Source organism: Styela clava, chromosome 1, assembly GCF_964204865.1.
Source record: "Styela clava chromosome 1, kaStyClav1.hap1.2, whole genome shotgun sequence".
Lineage (NCBI taxonomy): Eukaryota > Metazoa > Chordata > Ascidiacea > Stolidobranchia > Styelidae > Styela > Styela clava.
Window position 1 is genome coordinate 23,898,863 of NC_135250.1, and position 12,094 is coordinate 23,910,956.

Sequence of the window (12,094 nt, forward strand, 5' to 3'; positions counted from 1 at the left end):
TATACAATGCAGAATTAGTACAAAATATTTGTCAAATTCAGTCTAAATGATTTGATTGATCGTTAGATGGAAAGTTGATATCATATTGAGAAAAATGCAGCATGGATTGTAATTAATTATACGTAATGTATTATAAATAGAGCATCAAACCTAACCTCATGTAAATTCCTATGTTATTACTGCATATACCATATTTTTGTATAATATGCACTAGTAAAGATAAAATTGTGAAATTATAACCAGTTTTGGTGAGGTATGTTACGGTTTTAATGTGCATCTTGCTCAAGGAAACTATTGTAAAAACTAACCAATATATCCATGTTACTTTTTTGTAACTTTGCAAATTCTCCTTCCAGCATCCTATTCAAATCTTTTTTCTTCTCGGAAATTAATATATCTGGCATTCCTTTTGAATTTTCAGCATATTCTTTTAACGTATCAGATTTGCATTTCATGTGAAACTTTTTGAGATCTTCCAATTCCACCGGGTCGGGCTGATCCAAAGACTGTGGTATATATTATATGTTTATCACGAAATCGAATAAATATTCAAAATGCCAAACTTAGCAATTATTAATTTAAACAATTTATGAACAAAGTATGAATGGTTTTCTTGTGGAACAATTGCCTCACCTTCTTCATCTTATCTGTATATTGCTGTCTTCTCTCTTTAGTAAACTTTGAAAGTTCCTCAAGTATTCTTTTCTGAAAAGTGAACCCAATTTACAAATTTGGTTCATTTTACGACCACATATATATATTTATATACATGCACGCAGAAACCTTTCTGCTTTCATGTTCTTCAATCGTTTCGGAAAGTAATATGTTCAACTTGGTTTTCAAATTTTCTCTCGAACTACGATAAAGATCCATGGGTCCGTCGGATACAGCCTTTGTGAATTTATCCAAAGCTTCCAGTCTAATTTTTTTGTGAATTGCCTTAATATCTATTTCGTTTTTGACATCATTTTCACATTTCTGAAATAGTAAAAAATACAGGACTTACAATTTGTATGAGTAAAATACGTGATAGTAACATGTTGTTTATAATTGATGCGTTCAAATAATACAAAAAATCAATATTCGTCAAAACCTCACATCTTTTATTTCATTTTGTGCCCAATTGTAACATGTTCCCAATTCCATACTGCAAAGTTCATGGAAATCTTTCTGTAATGTAATAAAATCTTTTTAATTTTTTTTTAAGCAAAAAAAATCAATCACATTGAACGAATAATTTTACCATCAAGCATATTAAAAATAAGATATATATTTATACTCTTTACATAATAAATCTGTGGTAATACAACTTAAACTATGAAGAATGCCCAAGCAATAAAACAATAACGCAATTGACTGAATTATATATATATATAAATGAATAAATATTGCAGGTAATTGGCCATTTTAGCAAGAGAAAAAAAATTACTTCTTTTTGTTGATTCTCTTCCAAGATGATTTTGAATTTGTTTTCTAAAATCGCACCCAATCGTTCTAGACATTGATTCTTTATATATCCTCCCAAATTCATATCCGAGAGAATTTTCTTTGCCTTTTCAGCAGAATTTTGGCGAATTTTTTCCAGCTGAAGCTTACTTTTCATTTTTTTGTTTGTTAGCTAAACAAAAATATTTTTTGCTATCAGTTATTGCAAAAAAATTATAGGTGAATTCAAAATTACCTTTACGACTTGTGTTATGAAGTATTTCCCCAATTCTTCAAGTTTTTCGGAAATTTGCATTTCATCGTTTTCCTAAAATTGAAACTGATTAATTTGAAAAGTATATTATATTATTAAAACAGAATTGAACTAATATCGCAAGTTACTTTATTTCGAGTGATGATTGTTGATGCCAAATCGCAAAGTGTTTCCAATTTTTTCACGTAACTTTATTTTCCGATCATCAGATTTTGTTTTTGGAATGTCTGCTAACACCGATTTCTCAGTTGTGTCATCCACTATTTGTTTCAAAATTAAATCAGCTTGAGATGAATCTTTAATATTTTTTTGCTGCAGAATCTATAAAATAATATTATTAATTTTCCAATAGCTATAAGCGAGTTCATTTTTCTCTTATAAGTTAAAAAATCATATGAGAACACTATTTTTCGTAACTTTTCCAATTTGTTCACGTATACTAAATGCTTTTCCATATATATTTTAACAACCCACCTCAGATAACTTTACTTTTGCCTCTTCGTAGATATCGTTTATTTGAAGATCCAGAGATTGTTGCATCACTTTCTGTTATAAAAATCACATACTTGATGATTTCGCAATATTTCAATACAGACAAATTTAAAGAATAAATACCTGGTATTATAGTTTCAGTTCTACGGGTAATAAAAGGCAATCATATACAGATAAGAACCTGAAGGTTTATAAATCAGTTTTCATCTCTATAACTGACATGAAGACACACCAGCTGCACAGAATTTTGAGAAAATCGACTATATAAATTTCATTATACATGATACAAATTTTCTCAGTGTTTCTGAGGACATCTTGAGGATCGATGAACCCAATGCCTTTTGGGATTTTAACAGTTGCCTAAAGTATATATGTGTCGCTATGTCAATTATGGTTTTATTTCCCGTTTAGTGTTTCATTTCGTAAGCCCGTTTGTACATGAAAATGATTATCAATAAACAGTAGGTGAGTAGGTTTAGTAATTTATTTGTATATAAATAAAACTTGTTTATTAGCCTTAAATAGATCGATTTTATTTAGCGTTAGCCGAATAGACTTATTAGGTCGAAAACACTGATTTAAAACCTATGAATTGCACGACTACAAACCAGAGTTATAGTGTCAGCAAGTCTTGATCCCAATAAGTGACAAAGTGATAAATATATGCATGGCATAATTTAAGATTTGAAAAATCTAAAAATTTGGTCGCCTTACCAGATTGTTTGTGTTTTGTAAAACGACATCATCACATAATTGTTTTATCATGTTTTTGATTTTCGAAGTGTACTCTGCTTCAAAATCTTCAACTCTACGTTTAATGCCATCAAAATGTTTTCCAAGAATAACTGATTCGTATTCTTTACATGAATCTTTTATTTTAATTTCTTTGACATAGTGTGAAAATTTCTGTGGTATAGAAAAAATATTCTTTGTCAACGTGATGTATTACAACTAACAAATACAAATCTACTCAAAATTTACCTTCCGCAAAATATCCGAAAGCTCCTTTTTCTTTTCGTCTATATATTTGTCGTAATCTATTCTACACTCGGCCTGAAAGTATTAATTTTTTATGATACAAAGATGGATGAACTAGAAAACAAGCAATAACAAATTTGGTGTGATTTGGAAGTCACTCTATCATTTACTACAACTTCACCAAAATCGATCAAGCGGTACAATCAGTTGACATTGCAAAGGCGAACGTGCACAAAAAGAATTACTGCGTTTGCCAGACGGAGCTGCTCGAAAAAGAAGCCAGGCTTAGATTGCCAGAGCGATCGTCAACGATGAATCCTTAAAAACTGGCAAACAAATACCTAGTTTTTTCGGTGGAATAAGAACTGAACAATAGAATTAATTAGGTATACTTCTATTGCTAGATTCCGATCAGAAAGTTCTCCAATGTCGTTCTTGATGTGCAGTTTCACCGATTCCATAGCCTCTTTTTTCGATTCATCACCACCGTAAAAAGCCCTGCCTTCCAGCTCTGCGATTATTTCGTTTTCTGCACTTTTGGCCATTTGTGCAAATTCAGTGTTCTTTAGAAATGGGCTCTCGCCCATATTCTAAACATTAGATCAAGTTAAACAAGTCATTGTAGCCAAGTAAAACTGTAAACTGGCATATTTGTTATTGGCATATTTATACTTATCTTAGTCAAAAGTCAAGACTGATAATTTAAATCAAGTAAAATTCAATAAAATTGGCTACACTAACTTCAAAAACAAGTATCCATTACCTGCTTCATTTTGCTTTTGAATTTGTTTCCAAACTCGATGACCAGATTATTTTTAGCAGCCTCAATCTGTGCCTATTGTATAAAAAAAATGATTATTTAACAACTGTAAAAATAAATTTAATAAGTGTCAACGGTACAAATAATTTTATTTCGTTAAATTTAAAATTTGTATTTCTCAAAACAATATATGGAAATATTTATTATTATATAGGAAATATGTGCAAGCTTACGGGTAGGTGTTTCCTTTTTTACAACGATAAATTATCAAATAATAGACAAACTAGTGCAAATACGAAAACATTTGTATCCATCAAGTTGCTATTGGTTGATTTATTCCATACCTCTACAAAGTCTTTGGGGGTTGGCAGATTATCACTTTCCAACATTTTCGAAAATTGCAACGCAAACTCTGCTAATTCTCGTCCATGAATTGGTTTGTCATTAAATTTTTTTAATGATATTTTATCTGGATCGGATTTAAAAGTATTACCTATTTCGTATTTTGATTATTCCGTAATAATACCTCGTCCATATGTTCCAGTAATATCCAAGAAAATAGTAATGAGAACAGAAAATTTAATTTTTAACTGCAATGTTATTTGTTTATCTGGTGGCAAGTGTGATACAAATATTGTGTGATGTAAAATTGTAATTAGCAATGTAAATCTCCAAAACGCTCTTTGCCAAGATAGCCCTGCAAGGTCTCAAATCTACGTCATTATATTCACCCTCAAAGGCGCCATTGAATTGTTCTTGTCTGCTTTGCGCAACTTTTTTTCCAGGGTGAGGTAATAGAAATCCTCCAACTTGTTCAAACATTTTTTTTTTGAAGTTTTCCTTTCTAACGTTATCTTGTGACCCTCTACTAAGTTGTTCATTAACATAAATTTCTCCGCCTTTGGCACCGCAGCTATGTTCATCACGATCTGGCCAATCACGAATTAGAAACAACAACGTCTGATAAAAAGATGCGCTGATTTTCGTCTTTGTATTAGCCATAGTTTATTTAAATGTGATCTTATCAAAAATAAGTTAAACAATATGTTACCTGAAAAAAACTTTTGCCGTGAAGACCTTCAGCCATTCTAGCATGTTCTACGAACATCTAAATTAATTTTACTAACATTTAGTTTCATACAAAATTGATCTAATAAAGACATCATATACTAGTTCACATGCTATGTTCTTCAAGTAAAACGTATATTAGGTTCGAAATTGATTTTTAAATGAATAATAAAATGTTCGGAAAGAATTTGACTGTACAAAAAAGGCCATGAAAGGTTGGCAATTGAGCCTGATATATATTAGTTTATCTGAACAACAACATGCATCATTTGCACGAACAGTCTATTTTGAATAAACTTTTGATGATAACTAAAATTTCTCAGGTTGGGGAAATTATCGAGCTAATATTAATCCTTTTATTATAGTCTAAGCCTACATTATGTTTTAATACAAATATTCAAAGCAACCATTGAGTATTCTCCAAATTTATACAATGCGAGATCTAAGAAGTATATATAAAGTAAATCTGATCAAATCATGGGTAGTTACTTATTATATATGTATATTTATGGCGTCAACAATGAACTATATTATCTCACCTCGAATAATTCTAATTTATCGCTTCGCAAACATTTGTTTACGTTGTAAATCATATGGGAACTTATTGCAAGACTCATTGTTATAATCTTTGAACTTTGAGTGAGATCATTTTCATTATCAAATGCTCCTTGAGTGTCAATGAGAAAGATTGCAACCTATACAAAAATGAACTTGTTTGCTAACGACGTCTTTACTCTTCTTTCAATTAATATTTTGATTTTTGGAATGATATCAAACATATAATTTTTGACACAATCCAATAACGTGTTTTGGAGTAAGCACTAGTCGAAATATCCCAACAGTATGACCAAAGCAACAAAACATGACGGAAATGCATTTTGTTTGACCTCCGATACTGGCCTATCTTCACTTGCATTTCAGTTGCTCTGTGATGTAGTGGTCTCAGTTAAAATAAAATTACTATTTCAATTTTGATAATAAGAAATAATAGGATAATCCAGTATTAATTCATATCATTTGCTTTTGGGGTATTTGACAATAACTCACTTCATTGATTGTTTTGTTGGACCCATCAATTCTGAATAATATAGATATATTTTACAATTTTTGATAGTTAAAATTAAAAATACGCACGTCATCTATACGGCTATTTCTTTTTATACTTTCCTACCATGCCTTCTTGTTTTTGAAAAATAAAAAACGTTTTATCTCAAATTTTGCTCATTGCATAAAATTGCGCCACCACTAGGCGTAAATTTTAACGAAAAAGTTTTCTAATAAAATATTGAATAACGTGATCTACTTCATGCCCTTTTCATAGAAAGATTGTTTTAGACACAATTCTATTCAGATTTACCTTTGTTCCGTCCAGCAGAGTTGAAAAATATGGTTTGCTCCACATTAATATCCCCATTGTATTAGATTTTGTACCGCCTCGCCAAGAAAATCCAGTTAAGTTGGTTTCATTACTATTCATCCAATTGTCAGACTAAATTATAAATTGACACAAGTTATCAAGATGAGAAAGATATTGCAAAATCTCAGATAAAGTTCAAGAAAAGATGCAACGGTATGTGTGTGTGTGTGTTTTTAAGTGCTATTTAAGTGTTATACCATTCAACGTATACAATTCGGCGTTCAATGAACCTTTCCCCGAGCATGGACTTCCTTGTTTACTTCGTGACATTGGCCAATCAGCAAATTGGAAAAAGTGACGTAACAATGCTCCCTTTTCGCATCCGCTCAGACACTTTTCTCACTCAGACTGATTTTCAAGCGCGGTCGTAAACATTACCTCGTTTTCGCATTTTTGAACTCTATTCGTTAGTTTTCAGTTGTGTTTTGGAAACCTAAACGTAAATCAGATAATTCAATTGCCACCCTGTCTTCCTAGGAGTTTTAATTTAATTGCAGTAATAAAAATTAGTGTAGAAATAGCTGTGATAGACTAGGCTCAAATTATTTAACGATACTTTTAAAAAACAGATTGTTGTATGCGATGGATCATAATGATGGTTTGAAACACATACCCCGTTTTACAGGCGCCAACTCGCAAAAGCACTCTTAAAATAGCCCCGAACATTTTGCAATGGTAAAGTATAGGAAGAATTTTTCGGGGGTCAAAGGTCGGGGAAAGGTTCATAGTATTCCAATGGTATGTACCGATAAACTCGTTTATGTAATGCAAAATAGTAAAGTGAAACATGGTTTGCATGTGGAACCTTCGTACAATTGGTAAATTAGTTCAAGTAGTTTGTAAATGTGTGATTTATGATATAAAAAGGGTACATGAATCCACAGATAGAATACGAAGTCGTAACATGAATTAAATGTTATCCTACTACAGTTGATGTACTACATGCGGAACACGGGCGAATCATATTTTTAGACAAAAATTGACTTATAGAGCTTACTCGTCCTGATTCAAGAAATCTGATGAACATATTTAGAATAAACGATTTCCCTTCACGCATAGCTCCAGTCACAGACAGTATCATAATTTTGCAATCATCCACTCCATCCTGAGAGAGTATTTTTAAAATATTATCTTTTACAATTCGATGTACTTCGTCATCATTTTGTTTAATGTAGATTGGAACTGCTTCACCTGCAAGACATATTTTTAACAATATTATATTTGTTTCATTTATCAAGAACAATTGTCAACAATTTTTAATTTAAAAGTCACTACCTAAAATAAATGTTAGCGTTTAAAAATTTTATTAATAGGTCCTGAATTGTTCTAATCCACCTCGACAACTTGCTCAATTTTGGCTAATATAACATGTCAAAGTTTCATATGTCGGTTGAAAAACTTGATCATATTTACATTCTTTAGAGATTTTAAATTATCACGTTTAAAAATCGATATGTTTTAATTACTATCAATAATTTATGTAGTAGTGAAAATGGTCGGAGCGGCACTGCTTCGAAATTGAGACTGCAAGTTAGGCATTTGGTACGTTGTATTTTTACAATCACAAAATTTTATATTATGTTTTGAACTCATTTGATTGATTGTATTTTATCTGGTGGGTTAAAATTAAAAGATCATTTCTGCTGCTGAAAAAAAGAATAGGTCCAGGCATACAATGGTTGTTCTATAAAATACAATAAAATTATAGCCTATAGGCAGTGTTGAGAAGACTCACATTTTTTATTGATTCGAGTCATTCGAGCAAAAAGACTCGATTCAAATTCTACCAATTATACTTGACTTAGGAATAAAATGCTGGACGGAAAAAAATTGCTGACAAAAATCCGTTGAAGTGCGATATAGTACACATGATAATGCCGTAATGATAAATATATATTTGTTGAAAAAAAGGTATCAAAAATATTTTCACAAAACTCAGCTTTGGGTCGCGTAGGGTCGTGTCCCATAGGGAAACACAGTTGAAACATACGCATAAAATAAGGAGTACTATTTAAAAATACCCGCTATTGTTGCAATTAACAATACAAGCCTGCTAACGCAGTCGGCAGTGGTTCAAGAAAGGGATTGTGCACAGTTTGTGTACAAATATACACCCGATAGAGAACAGTCAACTATTTGTTAGCGAGGATTGGTATGCAGCGGGATGATCACGACGATGCAGTTAAAGATAATGCTATCACGAGAACACGAATGATAAAATTGCTACATTTTATAGTATATCCTTGGGAAAGAATGTAGTTCATGTTTATATTCCCTGCCAATTCTTTTCTAACTACCAAAGACCTTCAAAACTTTTGCTTCTTCTATTCTATTAAAAAAAAGATTTTATATATTCACATTTCCATCTGTTTGTTCGTACTCCCAGATAACCGATCCGGGGCCTCCAAGGAGGCCGGAGTCCCCCTTTAAAAAACCCTGTCATAAGCTAGAATAGGCGACCGTGCTTCTCTTGCCTGTTGTCATGTTGTCCCTCAAATTCAGCTACAACAAAAAATTCACGAAAACGGGTTTTAGATTTTATGATTCCATCAATATTCTCGACAATGAATGATATACGGGTGGTAAAATGCCAAGTTATTCAAACAAAATGATCATGTTTTGCAACTTACAACCAATATTTTGTAAATAACTTTGTTTGACAGAGCCCCAAAAGATCTAACTACAAATATCAAAAAAGATTGGCCAAATAGTCACACTACAACATAGTCGAATGTGCTGTATTTACGATAGATAACAAGTTCACCAAAAAGCATTACATGTAAAATGATAAAATAAAGATCAATTCAGCAATATCTAACTAAAACTTGGTGATATGCATCTGTTGATGATTTTAAGTGTTTGTTTCGGAAATTTAATGACAGAATCAATTGTGGTTGTTGGGAATGTTTCAAAAAAGATTGAATTAAAAAAAGTTTTCACAAAATGTCAAGGTTTGAGAGTAGTAAAGATGTAGAAAAAATACTCCCATGTTTTCTTCATTTGATAACCACACCACAGAACTTCTCCGATAAATATACGTAGCAATTGCGAGAGGCAGAAATGCCATGATGGAATTTCAACGCATTACAAACCAATATTAGCGATTCTCAGATATATTCGCGCATTCCCATCTGAACTGTGTGAAAAAGACTATACCTTTCTACACACTTGAAAATCTTTGTCAGATGAGCATCATAATATCGAATATCAGGAAAGGAATAGTGCAATGGGAAAAACATATAAGACGTAACTTTCAGTAAAATGCAATTAAATAATTTTATTGTAGAATATATATTTAAAAACATTTCGTCACGTCAACCGCAGTCCGAAACTTTAAGTCTCTGGCTGAGCTTAGATACCAATTGGCACTCATGTAAACTGGTAAGAGGCAGGTCTTATATTGAAACGCCACGGGATGGAGCAGATAATATGAGTATCCATCCCCCAGCTGTCATTTGAGTGGGTACTGCTGTTTTTATTGCAGATGAAGTCAAATATTCCAATCCATTTCAACTAATAAAATATTTCCGAGTCCTAAAACTTTAAGCGGGAAAACGAAATGCTCGCAGTATCACAAATGTAGTTTGAAAAGTGCAAAAGGAGGTGGCTAGTAGCTGTCGATGAATCTTGGTTTATAGTGAAAAACTACCATTTATTGTACTAAAATTGAGTTTCTGATATTGTAAGGAGATTCATTGTTACTATGTATTCAAAACTAACCTATGTAGTTCTAAAATATTTGTTTTCAACAAAAACGTGCTCCCGAAATATTCGTACCAAGATGGCGTACAACCTGAACTTTGTATGTGTACCAGTTTACGCTTCAGGATGTTCGTCATCTTGGTACGAATACTCCCGGAGCGTCTTAAAATCCACTTAGAAAAAATTGCTCAAAATGATATACTCCACACCCACTTGGGTATCATTATTTATGTCATTGACATTATATCTAAAAAAGAAAAAAAAGTTTATGTCTTAAAACCAGCTTCGGCCACGATTCTGCCAGACTACACGTGTGCCGGTCCAACTCGTGGATCTACCAACACCACTTATTTGCCGATGCCGATTCGATATATACCAATACCAATATTACGAATTTCTTGTATTACTGCTATTCCAATAATCAGTAATTGACATCATTGCATATACAATGTTTTTGAGTTCTTTAGTGTAGGGTACACACGGGGTAAAATGTTCGTCTGTGAATAGTATTTATTGGGAACAGTACTTCAACTAGAATGACAGGTGAGGGAGTCATGATGCACACGTGAATGCAAACTTTTGACCTGACTTATGACTCAGATGGACAGTGACGACTTGACTTGGACTCTGCCTTTAGATAATTTTATTCAACACTGCCTGAATTCTAGTCGGGTTTTTATGGGGATTACCAATTGTAATCTAGTGAGTTACGTGAGTATTGAAGGCTTTGAAAATTTAAAACGTCATTGTCAGATTGCTAAAACGTTTGAAGTTCATCTGAGGGCATATTGACTTCTGTATTGTTATTCAGAGAACACCGTGTCTGTTATACTGTAATGAGCGTTACCGTCATTTTCTGTAAATATGTTTAAAATTTGAATTTAATCAGCAAATTCTTTTGTGTTTGTTTGTCCTGATGTTTTATCAGAACTTATGACGTTAGGCCCTTCAAATTTCGACTGTAAACAAACGCCAACGACCTTTATCTAGTTTCAATAAAGCAATTTTTTTGATATATATATATATATATGTATACTTGTAACCAACTTGTTTGCGCAGACAAGCGTAAACTTTGAAATTATTAACGAATTCGTCGAATTGGATAATGCCTTTGAGTAACGAAATAAATTTTACCCACACATACTACGACCGATAACTAGGACCATATCATATAATTTGGGTTTGATAAAACAGTCCAATCAAATTTAGTAATACCAATTCAATAAAATACAGGAGAGCTTTGTTTTAAAATATGCACAAAATGCAAACGAAATATTTCACCATCATATCTCAGAAAATCATATCCGGTAACTTGTCGGGGCACCTGGTACCGCTTTTTCAAATCCGGTGACAATGAAGCATTTTTCATATGATTTAGTTTGAACGTGAATTGAAGTACCAAATTATATTTCAGTTTTTTTATTGCATCCTAATCATCCATTAATATAATATATTCATCATAACTATGTACTATTCGGTATATGTACGATTAGAAAATTGAAGTCGTGATAAAATCGATAATGTTACAAAGCACTGCTTCAATTATGTCGGCATGGCAAATAAAAATAAATGTAGAAACCAATGCCTACCTTCCACGCTGGCCATTGTTGTTTGCGTGCCTCTGTCCTTGACTGCAATATTGACAAGATACAATAGCAAAGTAAAGTAATTTCATATAAGCTGAACTCTTTAGGCGTTTAATTAATAAAACAAAAACGTTGTTGAAAATGATACTTCAAAATCACTTGGCTGCAACATGACACAATGTCCTAGATCAAACAAGAAGTGTTAAAAACGCCAATACATAATCTTACACTGAATTACTCAACATCATTAGTTAGGAATATGAGGATGTTGGATTTGTTTGCATTGTAATCTATGCCTTTTCTTTCATTCAGTGTTCGTTTAGCTTCTTCGGCATCGACCAAGCGGCCAACACAACGCCTAATATGGTGCGTCGTCTTGTTTTTTGTGTGCA

The 12,094-nt window shown here is 32.3% G+C and overlaps 1 protein-coding gene across 1 annotated transcript; it reads right to left on the reverse strand.

Moving 5' to 3' along the window:
* Window positions 1-1,828: 1,828 nt before the first annotated feature.
* On the reverse strand, window positions 1,829-11,771 carry LOC120340392 (atlastin-2-like). Its single transcript, XM_078114138.1, has 13 exons — window positions 11,706-11,771; window positions 7,412-7,605; window positions 6,355-6,486; window positions 5,537-5,692; window positions 4,981-5,037; window positions 4,661-4,889; window positions 4,274-4,398; window positions 3,933-4,004; window positions 3,562-3,759; window positions 3,173-3,244; window positions 2,906-3,097; window positions 2,174-2,245; window positions 1,829-2,020 (listed from the first exon to the last, which is right to left on the reverse strand). Exons 1-13 carry the CDS (start codon window positions 11,719-11,721, stop codon window positions 1,829-1,831), a joined length of 1,707 nt encoding a protein of 568 aa, XP_077970264.1. The 5' UTR covers window positions 11,722-11,771.
* Window positions 11,772-12,094: the final 323 nt, after the last annotated feature.